Source organism: Bombina bombina, chromosome 4, assembly GCF_027579735.1.
Source record: "Bombina bombina isolate aBomBom1 chromosome 4, aBomBom1.pri, whole genome shotgun sequence".
Taxonomy (NCBI): domain Eukaryota; kingdom Metazoa; phylum Chordata; class Amphibia; order Anura; family Bombinatoridae; genus Bombina; species Bombina bombina.
The window spans coordinates 1,236,089,853-1,236,113,931 of NC_069502.1; the positions used below are offsets into that span (position 1 = coordinate 1,236,089,853).

General features: G+C 40.5%; 1 protein-coding gene across 1 annotated transcript in view; it reads left to right on the forward strand.

Moving 5' to 3' along the window:
- MEA1 (male-enhanced antigen 1) overlaps positions 1-4,053 on the forward strand; it is a 34,514-nt gene extending 30,461 nt beyond the window's left edge. The window contains exon 3 of the mRNA XM_053709388.1: positions 3,896-4,053. Coding sequence (XP_053565363.1) covers positions 3,896-4,038 — 143 coding nt within the window. The 3' untranslated portion in view covers positions 4,039-4,053. The remainder of the gene's footprint in view (positions 1-3,895) is intronic.
- Positions 4,054-24,079: the final 20,026 nt, after the last annotated feature.

Below are 24,079 nucleotides of genomic sequence, written 5' to 3' on the forward strand. Positions count from 1 at the left end.
CTGTTAATAAATAAAAAGTTTCTTAAAAATTTAAAGGGACAGTAACGTTTTTTGCACGAGAGTGGGAAAAGACTGGAATTCCCTTTTTCCCTTCTCCAATTTTCAAGAAGATGTTTCCAATTGCTGATTCTATCAAGGAGTCTTGGCAGATGGTTCCTAAGGTGGAAGGAGCAATTTCCACCTTGGCTAAGAGAACCACTATTCCCATTGAGGATATCTGTTCCTTTAAGGATCCTATGGATAAGAAGTTGGAAGCGTTACTTAAAAGGATGTATGTTCCCCAGGGTTTGCAAAGGCAGCCTGTGGTGTGTATTGCTACCAGCACCAGCGTGGCAGCATATTGGTTTGATGCGTTGTTTGACTCTATTCAGACAGATACTCCTCTTGAAGAGATCCAGGATAGGATCAAGGCTCTCAAGTTGGCCAATTCCTTTATTATGGATGCTTCCTTATAGGTCATCAAGTTGGGAGCAAAGATTTCTGGCTTTGCTGTTCTGGCCCGCAGGGCTTTATGGTTAAAGTCCTGGTCTGCGGATGTGTCCTCTAAGTCTAAGCTTTTGTCGATTCCTTACAAGGGTAAGACCTTGTTTGGGCCAGGTTTGGCTGAGATTATTTCAGATATTACTGGAGGAAAGTGGCATTCTCTCCCTCAGTATAAGAGAAATAAGCAGAAAGGTCTTCAGAGTAATTTTCGTTACTTTCTAAACTAAACTTTTCAGGTAAGCCTTCCCCCTCCTCTTCCAAGCAGGAACAGTCCAAGTCTTCCTGGAAGTCCAATAAGTCTTGGAATAAGGGGAAGCAATCTAAGAAGCCTGTTAATGAATCTAAGTCAGCATGAAGGGTCTTCCCCCGATCCGTGAGCGGATCTTGTAGGGGGCAGACTTTCTTTTTTCGCTCAGGCTTGGGTTTGGGATGTCCCGGATCCTTGGGCGGTGGACATTGTGTCCCAGGGTTACAAGTTAGAGTTCAAGACCTTTCCTCCCAGGGGCAGGTTCCTTCTCTTCAGGTTATCTGTAGACCAGATAAAGAGAGATGTGTTCTTATGTTGTGTTCAGGATCTTTCCGTCCTGGGATTGATAGTTCCTGTTCCAATACAGGAGCAGGGTCTTGGATTCTATTCCAATCTGTTTGTGGTTCCCAAAAAGGAGGGAACATTCAGACCAATTTTAGATATCAAGAGCGTAAACAAGTTCCTCAGAGTTCCGTCTTTCAAGATGAACACTATTCGTTCCATTCTTCCCTTGGTTCAAGAGGGCCAATTCATGACAACGGAAGATCTGAAGGATGCGTATCTGCATATTCCCATCCACAGGGACCATCACAAGTTTCTGAGATTTGCTTTCCTAGACAGGCACTTTCAGTTTGTGGCTCTTCCATTTGGTCTTGCAACAGTTCTCAGGATTTTCTCAAAGGTCCTGGGAGCATTGTTGGTGGTGTTCCGATTGAGGGATGTTGCTGTGGCGCCGTATCTGGATGACATTCTGGTTCAGGCGTCATCTTTTCAACAGGCAAGCTCCCACACCGAGATGTTGTCTTTTCTGCATTCTCACGGATGGAAAGTGAATTTGGGAAAGAGTTCCTTGATTCCAGCTACAAGGGTGGTGTTCTTGGGAACAATAATAGATTTTCTATCAATGAAGATTTTTCTGACAGTGGCCATAAAAACAAAGATCTTCAATTCTAGTCTTGCCCTTCAGTCCTCTCTTCGGCCGTCTGTGGCTCAGTGTATGGAGGTAATTGGTCTGATGGTGTCGGCTATGGACATCATACCGTTTGCTCGGTTCCATCTCAGGCCTCTGCAGTTAAGCATGCTCAGTCAATGGAACGGGGATTATGTGGATCTGTCTCCACGAATCTGGATCGGGCAACAAGGGACTCTCTTCTGTGGTCGTTCTCTTAGGAACACCTCTCCCAGTGAACTTGATTTCGCAGACCTTCCTGGGTGATCGTGACCACAGATGCCAGCCTGCTGGGATGGGGAGCAGTCTGGGGCTCTTTAAAGGCTCAGGGTTTATGGACTCGGGAGGAGTCGGTTCTCCCCATAAATATCCTAGAGCTGAGGGAAATCTTCAATGCTCTTCTGGCCTGGCCTCAGTTAGCTTCAGCCCAGTTTATTAGGTTTCAGTCGGACAACATAACTTCAGTGGCTTACATCAATCATCAGGGAGGAACTCAGAGTTCCTTGGCCATGACAGAGGTAGCCAAGATTATCCACAACTGCTGTCTGTCTGCGATCCACATTCCAGGGGTGGACAATTGGTAAGCGTAAATTATGTTTTAGCTTCCAACTTATTCCATACAGGTTTCCAATAGATATCACACAACCCACAAGGGGTAGGAAGGGCACTAAAGGAGTTCTCTTATTTATAACCCACAGGTCTAAACCTTTTTTCTACATTTGGGCATTTTGACTACCTACATATCCTTATCAGTGTTATAATGTTTGGCCATTATTTGGGTGGTTTGTATGAAGCTTGAGGTTTTTTGTGCTTAGGGATTTATGTGAGAGGTCCCTTATTATATTATATTATTTTATCAGGCTAAAAAGTCACCAACAGATTACTGTAATAAATGGTCGAGTAAATCACCTAGCATGAGGATATACAAAGTAGTTTAGGCAAATTGCAGCGCATACACTACTGTATCCCCAAAGTAGGGCTGATCACGCATGCTTGATTATTCGCATGAATACACATCTCCCAGCCTCACGGAATTTAATGCACTAGTGTCACTCATTAAATAAATATTTCACACTATTGTCCGTGAGCTAGTAAGGGGTGTGTTTCTATATGTGTACATACACCCACACACAGTGTCGTAGGCGGATGGGAGGCAACTTATCTTACAGGGATGTTTGGATTGGATATTAAGTTAGAAGGTGTGTACCCTCTATCCAATCGGTGAGCAGGAAATGTTTTTAAAGCTTAGCGTGTGAAAAAAGTTTTTACACAGGGGCTACAAGTACAGCTATAAGCCGAAACATGTCAGCCAATGTTTTTGTTTCCTGAATCCTGTACTAAGGGTTTACCCAGGGTATATTTAACCCTTATGTTTTTATCACTATAAATAATAAAGTTTATATATTTTAACCCTACCGGCTCGGTGCTCCTTACCCTCCTCTTTTGTTTGTACACATTTTTGTGGCCATACGGTGAGCACGGGTCAGGTGTAAGGACCTTACAGGGGAACGTTCAATTAAGTCTGTCCATCAGACCGAAGGTGCTGTGTGGAAACAGCGGTCTGGGGAAACCATTGGAAGATAGCTGATTGTGATTGTAAGACTTGGAGAATCACTACCCCTTTACAGCACACAAAGCTTCACTGGCTTAGGGAGATAACTACTAAAGCAAGCTGTATCGAATGCTGCGTGCATTTCAGCCGCAGTGCACCGGACCAAGGAACTGTGAGTAAATCAATAATCAAACAATATACAGCTGCAGTTCTCTGTTGACAGCTTTCTATTAATTTGACAAGACAGTATTGATTTAATTGTGTAACTCAATCGATTCATCACACTTAGAGTCCCTAGAATCTAACTCGAGGGAAGGTGTATTAGATTTCTTTTTCAACATACGACGAGTCCACGGATTTCATCCTTATGGGATTACGCCTCCTGGTCAACAGGAGGAGGCAAAGAGCACCACAGCAGAGCTGTATATATAGCTCCTCCCTTCCCTCCCACTCCAGTTTTTTATTTTTAAATGGTGCCAGTGAGTACTATTTTATTTCAGGGTGTATCCAGGACCTGGTCAGCCTCTTGTTAGCAGAGCTACAGGTGGCTTTAAAACATTGGGAACTGGTGGGATTAATTTCTCACTGCGCCTCCCATATTGTGTGCTGCCCTTCTTAATATGGTCTTAGCAATTCCTAACTAAGGCCCTGTATGTCTCCACAGGATGGCAAGAAGGTAAAGAAGACTTCTTCATAGCTGTGGGACTGTTCATGCTGTCGCTCAGCACCAAGGTATGTGCAGCTCTTATTTTCTGGGACAGCACTAACTCAGAAATTGCTGCAAACTTTATTTCTATGACTCCCTAATTTTACCCCAGGGCCTCTCTACAGGTATTAGGGAGGATGAGGTGGGGGAGGATTAGATAGGGACGCTCAGGACACATTTATACTTCTATGTGGGAGCGCAGATGGACTTTGGGCTGACGCTGGGGCTAACTGGTTGATCCTAATACAAAGCATGTCTCCAGTGATTATGGGATAGATCCGGTGTGTGAGGATTCCACTCCGTGTTTTGCATCTCTCCTTCCATTTCCACATCACATGGTTTTACCTTTCTCTTTACTTAAGGGATCACCTGACATTAAAGGATTACTTTCTGTTATAATTTTTAAGCTAAACAACTAACATATTAAAGTTAATAAACATTAATTAAAACCTACTGACCTATATTTTCTCCAAAACGAAGTTTCATAACGTTCTAAAAGTTATATCTTTTATTCGCCGATGATGTCACGTTATCCTGCCCACTATTTTCAGCACTGCATGTTCAAAATACTTAAACCAATAACTTTGTGTTTAAAGCGCCATTTTGAAACCTAGGTATTGTAAACGGATTGGTACAGAGCAAAGGATACCCATAGAGTGGGTTTGGAAAACAATTAAATTTGCAGACAAGATTTCTGATATACGGTAGAGATATGTTAATGAAATGCTATTGATAAAAAGCGTATTTGGGGTAGTTAGTTAGTAACAGGCATAGAAAATATTTACTTACAGTGGCCCTTTAAGCAGGTGCTTAGTTATTGCAGATAGTACTGTTTCACAGTTTGTTTGTTTGTTTCTGCTACTTGGAAATTAAGCCTTCATTTCAGACTCCTTTCTTGATCCTTCCTAATTGGATTCATTGCACTTCTGCTACCTGTTTGCAAACGGACATATTGCTTTGCAAAATTACAAGCTTAATTTATTTCTTTGGGATTAAGTGAACTGTCACGATACCTGGCGACAGACCCCATCAACCACCAGTATCCTATTTTATCACTACTGTTATGTACTCTAACAGCCCACACTGAGTGCAATATAAACCACCATCTAGTGAACTATAACGATACTGGGCATAGCAACACCTGTGTAAGGTGTATAAAAATATATGTACAACTTCTTTCTTACCTCATAAGGATTGAGGTTGCTGAATGTGAGTGCATTTCTTATCTCATTCTTGTATGTAATAAATTTTATTATACAGTATCACGCTATGTGCTTTTCCTTTTTCTTTGCTTTATCCCTCTAATACGGTGAGAGCCAAGGTCCAGACGGAACGACCATACTACGAGGAGATACCAAGCCAGTGATATAAAGAACAAGGAGGTTCTCAGATTGAAAGCACCATACACAAGTCGGCACGAATATAAAGACCTGGATCTTCTCATACACAGGAGGAAAGTCCAAAGACAGACTGGAGAGGATCCAAACTGACGCGCTGACATTACCTCATAAGATTGAGGTACCCTCTGGTAAGGGTATACCATTTATCCCCCAGCATCATTGTTGCAATTGTTGAATTTTGAGTTCCATCTAGTATTATCATTTCTAATCATTGCACCACTATTGTCGAACTATTATATCCACCGGACTTTGTCTTAAATCGGTTCATATAGAACCAGTGGGAGAGACAGAACAATTGTCTATCATATTGGAAAGACATTTAGTGTATTTGACATAGTAACATTGTATTCCATGTGTTTGCAGCGCTGAACTTCTTTCGACATTTCGCTTGTATCTAATTAATTTATTTCTACTGAAGTACTGAACTAAACCTGTCAGCCTGCCTGGAGTTCAAGCTGTGTGCATTCCCTGCTGCATTACACAGACAAGCCTGGGAGACTACCTTTGTAAAATAAGGACTATTTATCTGTTTTAAGCTCGCATTACATCTTGAGCTTAACAGCACAGAGTGCTTTGCTTAAATAGAATCTGCTTTCCATTTAACTGCATATATATATACAGCCATAACAACTAAAGCTCTACTCTGCTTATACAAACGTTGTGCTCCTTGCTTGCTTATTCACAAGACCTGCTCCAGTGTGCTATTTAAAGAGACAGTACAACTAGAAACATCAAGCTGCTCTCTCTCTTCTTTTTTGTACAAACAACCACTCCTGCATAATCTCTCAATTTATTGCAGGCAGGTATATAAAGGAAGTTTAGTGTTGCTTATTAGTGACCATAAAAGACTTTTATAATTACTTGCAATTCTATACTGATTCCTATCTGTGAGGCAATAACAGATCTGAGAAATCAGTGTGCTTTGATTTGCTGTGCTTGCATTAACAGCAACTTACCTAAGTTTATTAAATTTCACCTCAGACTGCTTGGTCTATGCTGTCATAATAGCCCAATTGTCTTGGTGATACAAATATACTTCTTTTTCATCTGCAGTTGTGATCCTCCCAAGAGTTGAAACCTAAGTTTTCTCAAGAGTTTTACACGGTGTGTAAGAAAGCACTTTTATTGAGGCCAGACCGCATGTATTTACGGCTGCTCTTGCAGCAACATACGACTCGCGGTTTCATTGAGGGAGATGCTCAGAGTTGGGTGACGCCCACGAAGGGCGGAGTTATTCTCCCACGCTCTGGAAGCCGCGCGGCTATATTCAGACATACGCACCGTGGGTGAGAGAGAGATCAGAGCCTCACTGACTGACGGGACTGCATGGTTTTAGGTTGAAAAGCAAGCGGTCTTAGGCAGAGTATATTAGATCGGAGAGGATATCGAGGGGACAGGTAGGCACCTCAGCAGAGCTGTTGAGGCGGCAGAGGCGGCTTAGTTTAACGGGCCTGTGGTAAAAAGGATTGTTATGGTATAAACCGGATATAAAGGGTTAATACCAGATGAAAGATGCCCTGAATACGGGATTAGCAACACACGAACCCAGTTAATTCCCCCCAAACATGAGACCAAGCTCCATCTTGAGGGTAAAACGGAATGTGTTTTATTGAGGACTATATGCCCAGTATTTATGCAGGTCTCCCACCTGGTTGACACTCCCTAGGAGACCAGATGGGGGGTTGGAAGAAGATAGTACATTAGATAGAGGGAAGACGCCCTTTTACATGATACAATAGAATTGCATTACTTAACCAAATAAACAATTAAACACAAGAAAACAAGGGAGTCCTTCTTGACACCTGGCAGTCTGATTAAACAATGTGAACGCTTATCACTTAAACTTAATTACAGTAAACAATAGCTGATGTCAGGAAACCTGTTTTCAGAAAATAGTTTCTCAAAGCTGAATAAAGTTAACCCTTCCAGTACTGACAGAGGGGTCATTCACACGGCTCCCTCCTGGTGGGACACTCCGGCAGACCCGGCTTGACCCTTTGGCGGGTCAACTTGGGGATGACCGGACTAGGAGGTGGTAGGAATGTCAGTTTGCCGGGACAATCCATCTGCATTCCCGTTATGAGAGAGAATTCCTGTCCATATAAATAAGGGTTCAACTTCTTCAGTGCCCAGACCAGGGCTAAACATTCCTTCAAGTTTTTGTTTTCAGAGACTCTTCTTTCCAGTTGGAGACAAATCTCATCGGCTTCCTTACGAATTTTTTGTACCTGCTCTTTATAGGTATCCACAATCCCTTCATACTGACATAGGGTGCCCTTGAGTTGCTGCACCTCACTATGAGCCAGCGTCAGCTTCTCTTCCAGTGTCGCTAAGTTTGTCTTTAATGTTTCATGTTCCACTCTGAAGCTGGTGTTTTCTCCAACATAGGTGTGTCCGGTCCACGGCGTCATCCTTACTTGTGGGATATTCTCTTCCCCAACAGGAAATGGCAAAGAGCCCAGCAAAGCTGGTCACATGATCCCTCCTAGGCTCCGCCTACCCCAGTCATTCTCTTTGCCGTTGTACAGGCAACATCTCCACGGAGATGGCTTAGAGTTTTTTAGTGTTTAACTGTAGTTTTTATTATTCAATCAAGAGTTTGTTATTTTAAAATAGTGCTGGTATGTACTATTTACTCAGAAACAGAAAAGAGATGAAGATTTCTGTTTGTATGAGGAAAATGATTTTAGCAACCGTTACTAAAATCCATGGCTGTTCCACACAGGACTGTTGAGAGGAATTGACTTCAGTTGGGGGAACAGTGAGCAGTCTCTGGCTGCTTGAGGTATGACACATTCTAACAAGACGATGTAATGCTGGAAGCTGTCATTTTCCCTATGGGATCCGGTAAGCCATGTTTATTAAGATAGTAAATAAGGGCTTCACAAGGGCTTATTAAGACTGTAGACTTTTTCTGGGCTAAATCGATTCATTATTAACACATATTTAGCCTTGAGGAATCATTTAATCTGGGTATTTTGATAAGATTATATCGGCAGGCACTGTTTTAGAATTCCCAAATCATAGGCAGAGCCTCATTTTTGCGCCGGTGTTGCGCACTTGTTTTTGAGAGGCATGACATGCAGTCGCATGTGTGAGGAGCTCTGATACATAGAAAAGACTTTCTGAAGGCGTCATTTGGTATCGTATTCCCCTTTGGGCTTGGTTGGGTCTCAGCAAAGCAGATACCAGGGACTGTAAAGGGGTTAAAGTTAAAAACGGCTCCGGTTCCGTTATTTTAAGGGTTAAAGCTTCCAAATTTGGTGTGCAATACTTTTAAGGCTTTAAGACACTGTGATGAAATTTTGGTGAATTTTGAACAATTCCTTCATATTTTTTCACAATTGCAGTAATAAAGTGTGTTCAGTTTAAAATTTAAAGTGACAGTAACGGTTTTATTTTAAAACGTTTTTTGTACTTTGTTATCAAGTTTATGCCTGTTTAACATGTCTGAACTACCAGATAGACTGTGTTCTGAATGTGGGGAAGCCAGAGTTCCTTCTCATTTAAATAAATGTGATTTATGTGACAATGACAATGATGCCCAAGATGATTCCTCAAGCGAGGGGAGTAAGCATGGTACTGCATCATTCCCTCCTTCGTCTACACGAGTCTTGCCCACTCAGGAGGCCCCTAGTACATCTAGCGCGCCAATACTCCTTACTATGCAACAATTAACGGCTGTAATGGATAATTCTGTCAAAAACATTTTAGCCAAAATGCACACTTATCAGCGTAAGCGCGACTGCTCTGTTTTAGATACTGAAGAGTATGACGACGCTGATAATAATGGTTCTGAAGGGCCCCTAAACCAGTCTGAGGGGGCCAGGGAGGTTTTGTCTGAGGGAGAAATTACTGATTCAGGGAACATTTCTCAACAAGCTGAACCTGATGTGATTACGTTTAAATTTAAGTTGGAACATCTCCGCGCTCTGCTTAAGGAGGTATTATCCACTCTGGATGATTGTGACAATTTGGTCATCCCAGAGAAACTATGTAAAATGGACAAGTTCCTAGAGGTCCCGGGGCTCCCAGAAGCTTTTCCTATACCCAAGCGGGTGGCGGACATTGTAAATAAAGAATGGGAAAGGCCCGGTATTCCTTTCGTCCCTCCCCCCATATTTAAAAAATTGTTTCCTGTGGTCGACCCCAGAAAGGACTTATGGCAGACAGTCCCCAAGGTCGAGGGAGCGGTTTCCACTTTAAACAAACGCACCACTATACCCATAGAAGATAGTTGTGCTTTCAAAGATCCTATGGATAAAAAATTAGAAGGTTTACTTAAAAAGATGTTTGTTCAGCAGGGTTACCTTCTACAACCAATTTCATGCATTGTCCCTGTCGCTACAGCCGCGTGTTTCTGGTTCGATGAGCTGGTAAAGGCGGTCGATAGTGATTCTCCTCCTTATGAGGAGATTATGGACAGAATCAATGCTCTCAAATTGGCTAATTCTTTCACCCTAGACGCCACTTTGCAATTGGCTAGGTTAGCGGCTAAGAATTCTGGGTTTGCTATTGTGGCGCGCAGAGCGCTTTGGTTGAAATCTTGGTCAGCTGATGCGTCTTCCAAGAACAAGCTACTTAACATTCCTTTCAAGGGGAAAACGCTGTTTGGCCCTGACTTGAAAGAGATTATCTCTGATATCACTGGGGGTAAGGGCCACGCCCTTCCTCAGGATCGGCCTTTCAAGGCCAAAAATAAACCTAATTTTCGTCCCTTTCGTAGAAACGGACCAGCCCAAAGTGCTACGTCCTCTAAGCAAGAGGGTAATACTTCTCAAGCCAAGCCAGCTTGGAGACCAATGCAAGGCTGGAACAAGGGAAAGCAGGCCAAGAAACCTGCCACTGCTACCAAGACAGCATGAAATGTGGGCCCCCGATCCGGGACCGGATCTGGTGGGGGGCAGACTCTCTCTCTTCGCTCAGGCTTGGGCAAGAGATGTTCTGGATCCTTGGGCGCTAGAAATAGTCTCCCAAGGTTATCTTCTGGAATTCAAGGGGCTTCCCCCAAGGGGGAGGTTCCACAGGTCTCAGTTGTCTTCAGACCACATAAAAAGACAGGCATTCTTACATTGTGTAGAAGACCTGTTAAAAATGGGAGTGATTCATCCTGTTCCATTAGGAGAACAAGGGATGGGGTTCTACTCCAATCTGTTCATAGTTCCCAAAAAAGAGGGAACGTTCAGACCAATCTTAGATCTCAAGATCTTAAACAAGTTTCTCAAGGTTCCATCGTTCAAAATGGAAACCATTCGAACAATTCTTCCTTCCATCCAGGAAGGTCAATTCATGACCACGGTGGATTTAAAGGATGCGTATCTACATATTCCTATCCACAAGGAACATCATCGGTTCCTAAGGTTCGCATTCCTGGACAAGCATTACCAGTTCGTGGCGCTTCCTTTCGGATTAGCCACTGCTCCAAGGATTTTCACAAAGGTACTAGGGTCCCTTCTAGCTGTGCTAAGACCAAGGGGCATTGCTGTAGTACCTTACTTGGACGACATTCTGATTCAAGCGTCGTCCCTTCCTCAAGCAAAGGCTCACACGGACATCGTCCTAGCCTTTCTCAGATCTCACGGATGGAAAGTGAACGTGGAAAAGAGTTCTCTATCTCCGTCAACAAGGGTTCCCTTCTTGGGAACAATAATAGACTCCTTAGAAATGAGGATTTTTCTGACAGAGGCCAGAAAAACAAAACTTCTACGACTCTTGTCGGATACTTCATTCCGTTCCTCTTCCTTCCATAGCGCAGTGCATGGAAGTGATAGGTTTGATGGTAGCGGCAATGGACATAGTTCCTTTTGCGCGCATTCATCTAAGACCATTACAACTGTGCATGCTCAGTCAGTGGAATGGGGACTATACAGACTTGTCTCCGAGGATACAAGTAAATCAGAGGACCAGAGACTCACTCCGTTGGTGGCTGTCCCTGGACAACCTGTCACAAGGGATGACCTTCCGCAGACCAGAGTGGGTCATTGTCACGACCGACGCCAGTCTGATGGGCTGGGGCGCGGTCTGGGGATCCCTGAAAGCTCAGGGTCTTTGGTCTCGGGAAGTATCTCTTCTACCGATAAATATTCTGGAACTGAGAGCGATATTCAATGCTCTCAAGGCTTGGCCTCAGCTAGCGAGGGCCAAGTTCATACGGTTTCAATCAGACAACATGACAACTGTTGCGTACATCAACCATCAGGGGGGAACAAGGAGTTCCCTGGCGATGGAAGAAGTGACCAAAATTATTCTATGGGCGGAGTCTCACTCCTGCCACCTGTCTGCTATCCACATCCCAGGAGTGGAAAATTGGGAAGCGGATTTTCTGAGTCGTCAGACATTGCATCCGGGGGAGTGGGAACTCCATCCGGAAATCTTTGCCCAAGTCACTCAACTGTGGGGCATTCCAGACATGGATCTGATGGCCTCTCGTCAGAACTTCAAAGTTCCTTGCTACGGGTCCAGATCCAGGGATCCCAAGGCGGCTCTAGTGGATGCACTAGTAGCACCTTGGACCTTCAAACTAGCTTATGTATTCCCGCCGTTTCCTCTCATCCCCAGGCTGGTAGCCAGGATCAATCAGGAGAGGGCGTCGGTGATCTTGATAGCTCCTGCGTGGCCACGCAGGACTTGGTATGCAGATCTGGTGAATATGTCATCGGCTCCACCATGGAAGCTACCTTTGAGACGAGACCTTCTTGTTCAAGGTCCGTTCGAACATCCGAATCTGGTCTCACTCCAGCTGACTGCTTGGAGATTGAACGCTTGATCTTATCGAAGCGAGGGTTCTCAGATTCTGTTATCGATACTCTTGTTCAGGCCAGAAAGCCTGTAACTAGAAAGATTTACCACAAAATTTGGAAAAAATATATCTGTTGGTGTGAATCTAAAGGATTCCCTTGGGACAAGGTTAAGATTCCTAAGATTCTATCCTTCCTTCAAGAAGGATTGGAAAAAGGATTATCTGCAAGTTCCCTGAAGGGACAGATTTCTGCCTTGTCTGTGTTACTTCACAAAAAGCTGGCAGCTGTGCCAGATGTTCAAGCCTTTGTTCAGGCTCTGGTTAGAATCAAGCCTGTTTACAAACCTTTGACTCCTCCTTGGAGTCTCAACTTAGTTCTTTCAGTTCTTCAGGGGGTTCCGTTTGAACCCTTACATTCCGTTGATATTAAGTTATTATCTTGGAAAGTTTTGTTTTTGGTTGCAATTTCTTCTGCTAGAAGAGTTTCAGAATTATCTGCTCTGCAGTGTTCTCCTCCTTATCTGGTGTTCCATGCAGATAAGGTGGTTTTACGTACTAAACCTGGTTTTCTTCCAAAAGTTGTTTCTAACAAAAACATTAACCAGGAGATTATCGTACCTTCTCTGTGCCCGAAACCAGTTTCAAAGAAGGAACGTTTGTTGCACAATTTGGATGTTGTTCGCGCTCTAAAATTCTATTTAGACGCTACAAAGGATTTTAGACAAACATCTTCCTTGTTTGTTGTTTATTCCAGTAAAAGGAGAGGTCAAAAAGCAACTTCTACCTCTCTCTCTTTTTGGATTAAAAGCATCATCAGATTGGCTTACGAGACTGCCGGATGGCAGCCTCCCGAAAGAATCACAGCTCATTCCACTAGGGCTGTGGCTTCCACATGGGCCTTCAAGAACGAGGCTTCTGTTGATCAGATATGTAGGGCAGCGACTTGGTCTTCACTGCACACTTTTACCAAATTTTACAAGTTTGATACTTTTGCTTCTTCTGAGGCTATTTTTGGGAGAAAGGTTTTGCAAGCCGTGGTGCCTTCCATCTAGGTGACCTGATTTGCTCCCTCCCATCATCCGTGTCCTAAAGCTTTGGTATTGGTTCCCACAAGTAAGGATGACGCCGTGGACCGGACACACCTATGTTGGAGAAAACAGAATTTATGTTTACCTGATAAATTACTTTCTCCAACGGTGTGTCCGGTCCACGGCCCGCCCTGGTTTTTTAATCAGGTCTGATAATTTATTTTCTTTAACTACAGTCACCACGGTATCATATGGTTTCTCCTATGCAAATATTCCTCCTTAACGTCGGTCGAATGACTGGGGTAGGCGGAGCCTAGGAGGGATCATGTGACCAGCTTTGCTGGGCTCTTTGCCATTTCCTGTTGGGGAAGAGAATATCCCACAAGTAAGGATGACGCCGTGGACCGGACACACCGTTGGAGAAAGTAATTTATCAGGTAAACATAAATTCTGTTTTCTGCGGTCTGTCGGTGCAGCTTGTCTAGCAGAGATTCCCGTTCTAATCGCGCTTTTTCCTCTGCGCTCCTCTTCTCTCCCGCTAGCACCGTTACGTGATTGTTTAACGTGACCATTTCATCCTCTACTTGACTCTTCTACTTCATCATCGCGTTGTAACGGGACTTCCACGTATCAATAGCGGATAGAGATTTACTGAGCTCAGCATCCTGGGGCTTAGCAGCAGGTGGGTCGGTCTCGGCGGCACGGATCCGGGCACGGGTAGTCACAGGGTTAACATCGGCGGGACCCATGGGAGCGTAGTCAGAAACAAGGGGGGCCAAGTTATTGCCTAGGAGAACATCAGCTGGTAAGTCCTTCATGACCCCCATATCCACATGTCTAGCGCCCACTCCCCAATCCAAATGTACCCGGGCAACAGGTAGGCGGAAAATAGCGCCCTCACAGCCACAGTGTCTCCGGTGTGCTGGTTCTCAGACACCAAGTTCTTTTGGAGCAAGGTCATGGTAGCACCAGTATCCTGTAGACCACTGACCTCCTTCTTATTCACTTTAACCAGTTGCCGGTGCTGTTGCCGGTTATCCCGGTGGGCAGCTTGCACGGGGTCTGCTTCATGTAGGATGCCCCAGCATTCTTCCTCCTCTATGCAGTGGGCAGCAGGCTGAGGGTTACATGGGTTTCCGCCGGCGGGTCTCCTCCAGGACTGTGCTTGGTCTTTTGTGCCCTAGTCGCTTACATCCAAAGTTGAAAAAAAGAGGATAGGGTCCAATGGCACTACTTTCAATGTAATAAAATTATCCCCTTTATTCCTAATTAACTTATGTGCATACAGCACATTAGTATAGTAAAGGAAAACGGTGCTATGTAGTAGAGCAGAATTTAAGCAAAAAACTGACAGATAGGATATGTCACCCTATCTGAGATAGACTACATTTGTAGCACTCAGGGGATTGTTTAATTAAATAACATGTGGTAACAGAGATAGACGTGCAAAGATGTGCAGAGAACAAAGACAAAACTGTCTGAGTAAACTAAATACCATTAAAAATTAACTTTTATTAAGGCTTGGTTAAAATTGGAAAACACACACTTAAAAACACTCTTAGGAGCCAAGATAATATTACTTGTTAATCGTATATTGGTTGGTGTGGTGGGTAAGAAATTATCTATGAATAGATAACTTGTAAGGTATGGGGGCTAGTAACAATTCTATATATTCAATATATACCGGAGGTGGCAACTCAAAATATGATTGATCAGTATGTTGTTGCTGGTAATTTATTGAATAGTTTTATACTTAGGTTCACTGCAGTTAAATTTTGTGAATTTGCTGTGGGATTAACTCAATACGTTACAGTACACTTGTACATATATAATTAAGAGGCTTAAGTAATTATACTCTTATATTCATTGTGCGTACAGTCAGGGACTTTATATATGATCCCTTTAGCTTTCACTTAATTTTCTATACGTATCTTGTATATGAGGCTATGTTCAAGCCTGCACTACAAAAATAAAGGCTCAATGCTTTATATTTAATAATGTCTTTTATATTAGATATACAAAGTCCGGCGGGTATATACTTTGTTATATAGAGTATCTGTGATATTGGAGATCACCCCTTATTGTGGTGTTATCACCGTTAGTAGTAAGGTATTTCGATATTAATGTTTATTGCAGGGTGATAGACACTGGGTAAATAGCGTTCCTGTTCTTATATAGAGCAGACAGATCTAGTAACTTAGTTCAAGATATGCCTTTAAGTAAATGGCAAATTATCAACTGCTCTGAGTGGTAACAAAAATGACCGCTATTTTATAAGCTGCACGGTACCTGCGTAATGTTATAACACTACAGACATATTTGGTAAAAAATATATATAAGATTTCAATTTAGCATAACAAAATGAGACATTATTAGTGCGGTATTGAGCCCTGTGTAGTCACAATTTACTACAAGTGGTGTGAGTACTGCTAACGGTTAAATTCTCCAGCAGCTTATGTGAACGTCAGCGTTCTGCCCCCATTAACCACTCACAACTGTTAAGGTATATAGCGGTTAAATTTATCTTAATCTATCGAGGTTCCTAAGGCTAGCTAAAAATACATGAGCTCCAAGGGCTCATCACCAGTACCCTAGCGTCCCTAACGTCCCTAACATGTTTCGCCTCGCGGCTTTTTCAAAGGGTGAGCGCGCCGCTCACATACTGGTCTTTTAAAGCCTAATGGTCACACCTCCTGGGTGACGATTGTTTCTGACAGCCAATCCTCATCCTCTACAGTGTAGAGACCGCCTATCATTACGGTTGGAGTTTTAAAGTTGTTTAATTTGTTGCTAATAATAAAAGTAACTTTATTATAATGTTGAGGTTATAAAATCAATTGAGTTATAAGATCAAATGAATTATGTTGGAGTAATCAGGACAAATGAGTTCTCATAGCCTTATAACAGGGCTTAATGCTCAGCCATAAATTTACAAATTCATTTTATTTTATCCTTAAGTTAAAGCACTGAATTCCCTAAACTATGTGATACTACGTAGTGAATTAACCCTGTAGGTGCCACCGTGAACTAGTGCTATATATTACATTGTGACTGCTTTATTTATATTATGACTTCATTACTTATGCTGGTATATACCACAATATTGTGTAATATTAAATGAAAATAATGAGTGTTTAGTGAAAAATGCTATTGTGCTGTGTTTTGAAATAACTACTTGTGATTTTGATTGTAAAACAGTGCTAAAAATAAATAGATATTACTGAAATTATTTAAAAGTAATAGTGAATTGGTGTGTATTGTGTGCAGACTGTGAAGCATGTAAGAACGATGAATTTTTATGAATAATAAACACCACTAGTGTATAAAAGTTGCAATGAATTATGTGCTTAAGACCTATGTAGTATTAATAAGGACTATTATAAACTAATACTTAAATAACTTGTTCATACTGTTGTGCACTTGATTATGATTCTAGATGACTAACATAAGCTAGTCCTTAGATAGCTGGTGCATATAGTTGTACACTAGAATGAGATTCTGTATGTCCTTATTTTAATTATGAACGTTTTTTAGTATATGGTGATGATAGGATTGAATTTGAATTTAATTTATAAGGCAAGAGGTAAGGATTACTTCTACCTTCAACACACAGATAACTTGGTTAAAATTAGATCTTGAGATACTGGCGTTTGATAGAATTTTTTTGAGGGTTAGGCTGTGTTATCATGAATTTGTGCTATTCATTGCACATTTTTTCACATTTTTTACAGAAAAGGGGAGAGATTGTTACACTCATTTAACCCTGATGGGTAAACTGTGTTAAGGAGAAAAATCCATTTACTTTCAGCTTTTTGAAGGGTTTTTTCTAGATCCCCACCTCTGATCCCCAGCTTAACTCTCTGTATTCCAAAACATTTTAAATTACTTTGTTTTGAATTGTGTTTATACAAAAAGTGTCTGGCCACCGAGGTGAGTTGTTTACCTGCTTGTAAGTCCTTTTTGGCATTTTTGATGTTCCTCAAGTGTTCTTGCAACCTTACTCTTATTTTTCTGGTTGTCATGCCAACATAGAACAGATTACAATTGCAGCGTAATGCGTATATTACCCCTTCAGTTTGGCAGTTGATGTGTGCATTTACTTTGTGTGGTTTGTTGAACCGATCATGTATTGTGTGTAATTTCAGCATAAAGCTGCATGTGGTACAGGTTCCACATTTAAAGGAACCGTTAGAAAAAGCACTTTTAGTTTTTTCACTAGCAAGGTGACTAGGACTAATAATGTCCTTAAGATTACGGGTTCTTCTATATCCTGTCTGTATTTTCTCACCCAAGATTGTTTTCAATTTGGGGTCAGACATTAGTATGTGCCAGTTGGATTGAAACAGGGATTTTATGTAGTTACTTTTTGGATTATAGGTTGATATGAACCTTATCTGATCATCCTTTGGTTTTACTCTTTTTTGGAGTAGTTCTTTTCGATCTGTTGTTCTCGCTCTAAATTCTGCCCTTTTAATTGCCCTTTTGCTATAACCTCTTGATAGTAAACGTTCAGTGAGTTCTTTTGCTCTCTTGTTGTAGTTAGATTCAGAAGAGCAGTTTCTCCTCATTCTTAAGAATTCACCTATAGGAAGTGCCTGTATGGTATTTGGGGCATGGGCACTAGAGCTGTGTAGAACACTGTTTGTGGCTGTTATTTTCCTGTGTACATCCATGGATAATGTTCCATCCTCTGATTTTGAAATTTCTAAATCTAAAAAGTTTACTTTCACTTGACTGGCTTCATAGGTCAATTTGACATTAAATTGGTTTGTATTTAGGTCAAGAAGGAAAGAATCTAGTTCTTCTTTTGAACCCTCCCATAGGAACAGCACGTCGTCTATATATCTTACCCAAAAGGGGATTTTCTCCAGGTACTGTGAATTAGTGTCTGAAAAGACGTGTTTTTGCTCCCACCACCCTAAAAAAAGGTTGGCATAGGTGGGAGCACATGCTGTACCCATCGCGGTACCTCTTGTTTGTAGATAGAACCCGTTATTGAAAGTGAAATAATTATGTTTTAAAACAAATTGTAATAGTGCAAGTGTGAATTCATCATGAATCGGTTCTTCTTCTGAGCCCATTTCTAGGAACCAACGTACTGCCTCGATGCCAAGCTCATGTTTAATACAAGTGTACAAAGATTCGACATCTGCTGTCACAAGCCATGTTTGTTCAGAAATATGAATATTATCCAGTTGATTTAGGACATCAGTGGTATCTTGAACATAAGAAGTAATTTGAGTGAGATAATTCCTAAGTCTGTAGTCTACATATTTACTCGCCTTTTCAGTAAGGCTATTTATTCCGGATACTATAGGACGCCCTGGAGGATGGGTTTGGTTTTTGTGTATCTTTGGAATTAGGTAAAAAGTAGCAACAGTTGGATTGGATACTTTTAGAAATTGATATTCTTTGTTGTTAATAATATTGTCATTTTTGGCTCCTTCTATTAGGTTTGAATATATTTGAAGATATTCATTTGTAGGGTTATAATTCAGTTTGGTATAACAAGAATTATCCCTTAGTTGTTTGTCTGTTTCTAGACGATACATTTTAAGTGGCCATAAAACAATATTGCCTCCTTTATCAGAATTTCTAATGATCGTGTCTTTCCACATTTGCATCTCTTTTAGTGCTTTGCGTTCCTTAGTTGTTAAGTTCCCATTAGTTTTTGTCTCTGGGATTTGTAGGATTTTCTCACATATGATATCACTGAAAACTTGCAGTTGAGAACATTGGTTGATGTTAGGCATGAATTTAGATTTATTTTTAATTTTATCACGCCATCTTGTCTCATTTGTATAGTCAGGTATTGTGCTGTCTATAGTCTCATTTTCTGCAAGTAAGTCCTCTAGATTGGTCAGAGTAGTTCTCTCTTCTGCTGAGAGTGAATTATTTTCTGAATGAGTTATTGCTTGTGATTTGTTCAGAAAGAGTCTTTTTAAGGCAATTTTGCGGATGTACAATTGTACATCTTTGACTAATTCAAATTTATCTATTTCAGGAGTTGGGCAGAAGGTCATGCCTTTAGAAAGTACTTTTTTGTGATCCTCAGTCAGTAGTTTTTGGGAAAGGTTGATTATCCTCAATGAGTCATTCTCATCTGTGAGAACGGACTTGGGGGTCTCTGATATGGTTTCCAGCCCTTTTTGTTGATTTTGTTTGGTGGCTGACTTTTGTTGTTCCTTTTTGGTCTTCCCCCTGCCTCTTCTGGTGTGTCTAAATCGGAAGAGGCACTTTGTCCTAAAAAATCCTTCCTTTTGCCCCTTGTGATTCTTATATTAGTCCCCCTTGTCGAGGTTTGTGGTTCGGTATCAGATTCAGGGGTTTCTGAGTCTTCCCCTTCTGTATCCGAGACATCACTTTGTATGATAGTAACTTTCGATGGTTTAGGATTGTTCGCATTGAATCTCTTTTTCCATTTGTAGACTCTGTTATTGGCATAATCAGATTTATCTCTGCCTAGTTTGCCTTGTTTCGTAAGTTTAATTTCTGCCTCATATTTGTCTAACTCTTTCTGGTACTGTTTATATGATGATTCGAATTCTTTAAGTGTTTCATATTCTTGTAATTTTGTGTGTAGTTCTTGTACTTTAGTTTCTAATAGCTCATATTCTTCTTTGTCATGTTTAATTAAGATTCGCATTAATTTTACCGAACATTCTGAAAGTGCTGTTTCCCATTCTTGATTATGTTCTGGATTGCGAAACTCAAAAGCAGGAAAGAGCTGAATTCTCAGACCTCTAGGTATGAGTTTGAGTTCTATATATTTTTCGAAAAAGTGATGGTTCCACCACAGTTTGTCCTGTTTAAACATAAGCTTGTGAATATCTTTTAGTGCTTGGTTCATGGAGTCTGGGCTAATTGTAGTATTTTCTGATTGATTCTCAAACACAGAATTTAGATCTATTTCTCTCTTTTCTTGTCTAGATTTTCTATCTGTTTCCCACTTTGAAGTCATGTTTATTAATTTGGTATAATACTACCTGTTGCGTGCTCTATTGGATTAGAAACCTGTTGCCAGGCTAAACTATACTTGAAAAAAAGAGGATAGGGTCCAATGGCACTACTTTCAATGTAATAAAATTATCCCCTTTATTCTTAATTAACTTATGTGCATACAGCACATTAGTATAGTAAAGGAAAACGGTGCTATGTAGTAGAGCAGAATTTAAGCAAAAAACTGACAGATAGGATATGTCACCCTATCTGAGATAGACTACATTTGTAGCACTCAGGGGATTGTTTAATTAAATAACTTGTGGTAACAGAGATAGACGTGCAAAGATGTGCAGAGAACAAAGATAAAACTGTCTGAGTAAACTAAATACCATTAAAAATTAACTTTTATTAAGGCTTGGTTAAAATTGGAAAACACACACTTAAAAACACTCTTAGGAGCCAAGATAATATTACTTGTTAATCGTATATTGGTTGGTGTGGTGGGTAAGAAATTATCTATGAATAGATAACTTGTAAGGTATGGGGGCTAGTAACAATTCTATATATTCAATATATACCGGAGGTGGCAACTCAAAATATGATTGATCAGTATGTTGTTGCTGGTAATTTATTGAATAGTTTTATACTTAGGTTCACTGCAGTTAAATTTTGTGAATTTGCTGTGGGATTAACTCAATACGTTACAGTACACTTGTACATATATAATTAAGAGGCTTAAGTAATTATACTCTTATATTCATTGTGCGTACAGTCAGGGACTTTATATATGATCCCTTTAGCTTTCACTTAATTTTCTATACGTATCTTGTATATGAGGCTATGTTCAAGCCTGCACTACAAAAATAAAGGCTCAATGCTTTATATTTAATAATGTCTTTTATATTAGATATACAAAGTCCGGCGGGTATATACTTTGTTATATAGAGTATCTGTGATATTGGAGATCACCCCTTATTGTGGTGTTATCACCGTTAGTAGTAAGGTATTTCGATATTAATGTTTATTGCAGGGTGATAGACACTGGGTAAATAGCGTTCCTGTTCTTATATAGAGCAGACAGATCTAGTAACTTAGTTCAAGATATGCCTTTAAGTAAATGGCAAATTATCAACTGCTCTGAGTGGTAACAAAAATGACCGCTATTTTATAAGCTGCACGGTACCTGCGTAATGTTATAACACTACAGACATATTTGGTAAAAAATATATATAAGATTTCAATTTAGCATAACAAAATGAGACATTATTAGTGCGGTATTGAGCCCTGTGTAGTCACAATTTACTACAAGTGGTGTGAGTACTGCTAACGGTTAAATTCTCCAGCAGCTTATGTGAACGTCAGCGTTCTGCCCCCATTAACCACTCACAACTGTTAAGGTATATAGCGGTTAAATTTATCTTAATCTATCGAGGTTCCTAAGGCTAGCTAAAAATACATGAGCTCCAAGGGCTCATCACCAGTACCCTAGCGTCCCTAACGTCCCTAACATGTTTCGCCTCGCGGCTTTTTCAAAGGGTGAGCGCGCCGCTCACATACTGGTCTTTTAAAGCCTAATGGTCACACCTCCTGGGTGACGATTGTTTCTGACAGCCAATCCTCATCCTCTACAGTGTAGAGACCGCCTATCATTACGGTTGGAGTTTTAAAGTTGTTTAATTTGTTGCTAATAATAAAAGTAACTTTATTATAATGTTGAGGTTATAAAATCAATTGAGTTATAAGATCAAATGAATTATGTTGGAGTAATCAGGACAAATGAGTTCTCATAGCCTTATAACAGGGCTTAATGCTCAGCCATAAATTTACAAATTCATTTTATTTTATCCTTAAGTTAAAGCACTGAATTCCCTAAACTATGTGATACTACGTAGTGAATTAACCCTGTAGGTGCCACCGTGAACTAGTGCTATATATTACATTGTGACTGCTTTATTTATATTATGACTTCATTACTTATGCTGGTATATACCACAATATTGTGTAATATTAAATGAAAATAATGAGTGTTTAGTGAAAAATGCTATTGTGCTGTGTTTTGAAATAACTACTTGTGATTTTGATTGTAAAACAGTGCTAAAAATAAATAGATATTACTGAAATTATTTAAAAGTAATAGTGAATTGGTGTGTATTGTGTGCAGACTGTGAAGCATGTAAGAACGATGAATTTTTATGAATAATAAACACCACTAGTGTATAAAAGTTGCAATGAATTATGTGCTTAAGACCTATGTAGTATTAATAAGGACTATTATAAACTAATACTTAAATAACTTGTTCATACTGTTGTGCACTTGATTATGATTCTAGATGACTAACATAAGCTAGTCCTTAGATAGCTGGTGCATATAGTTGTACACTAGAATGAGATTCTGTATGTCCTTATTTTAATTATGAACGTTTTTTAGTATATGGTGATGATAGGATTGAATTTGAATTTAATTTATAAGGCAAGAGGTAAGGATTACTTCTACCTTCAACACACAGATAACTTGGTTAAAATTAGATCTTGAGATACTGGCGTTTGATAGAATTTTTTTGAGGGTTAGGCTGTGTTATCATGAATTTGTGCTATTCATTGCACATTTTTTCACATTTTTTACAGAAAAGGGGAGAGATTGTTACACTCATTTAACCCTGATGGGTAAACTGTGTTAAGGAGAAAAATCCATTTACTTTCAGCTTTTTGAAGGGTTTTCTCCAACATAGGTGTGTCCGGTCCACGGCGTCATCCTTACTTGTGGGATATTCTCCTCCCCAACAGGAAATGGCAAAGAGCCCAGCAAAGCTGGTCACATGATCCCTCCTAGGCTCCGCCTACCCCAGTCATTCTCTTTGCCGTTGTACAGGCAACATCTCCACGGAGATGGCTTAGAGTTTTTTAGTGTTTAACTGTAGTTTTTTATTATTCAATCAAGAGTTTGTTATTTTGAAATAGTGCTGGTATGTACTATTTACTCAGAAACAGAAAAGAGATGAAGATTTCTGTTTGTATGAGGAAAATGATTTTAGCAACCGTAACTAAAATCCATGGCTGTTCCACACAGGACTGTTGAGAGCAATTAACTTCAGTTGGGGGAACAGTGTGCAGTCTCTTGCTGCTTGAGGTATGACACATTCTAACAAGACGATGTAATGCTGGAAGCTGTCATTTTCCCTATGGGATCCGGTAAGCCATGTTTATTACGATCGTAAATAAGGGCTTCACAAGGGCTTATTTAGACTGTAGACCTTTCTGGGCTAAATCGATTCATTATTAACACATATTTAGCCTTGAGGAATCATTTTATCTGGGTATTTTGATATAATAATATCGGCAGGCACTGTATTAGACACCTTATTTCTTAGGGGCTTTCCCAAAGCATAAGCAGAGTCTCATTTTCGCGCCGGTGTGGCGCACTTGTTTTTGAGAGGCATGGCATGCAGTCGCATGTGAGAGGAGCTCTGATACTTAGAAAAGACTTTCTGAAGGCGTCATTTGGTATCGTATTCCCCTTTGGGTTTGGTTGGGTCTCAGCAAAGCAGATACCAGGGACTGTAAAGGGGTTAAAGCTTAAAACGGCTCCGGTTCCGTTATTTTAAGGGTTAAAGCTTCCAAATTTGGTGTGCAATATTTTTAAGGCTTTAAGACACTGTGGTGAAAATTTGGTGAATTTTGAACAATTCCTTCATGTTTTTTCGCAATTGCAGTAATAAAGTGTGTTCAGTTTAAAATTTAAAGTGACAGTAACGGTTTTATTTTAAAACGTTTTTTGTACTTTCTTATCAAGTTTATGCCTGTTTAACATGTCTGAACTACCAGATAGACTGTGTTCTGAATGTGGGGAAGCCAGAATTCCTATTCATTTAAATAAATGTGATTTATGTGATAATGACAATGATGCCCAAGATGATTCCTCAAGTGAGGGGAGTAAGCATGGTACTGCATCATTCCCTCCTTCGTCTACACGAGTCTTGCCCACTCAGGAGGCCCCTAGTACATCTAGCTGCCAATACTCCTTACTATGCAACAA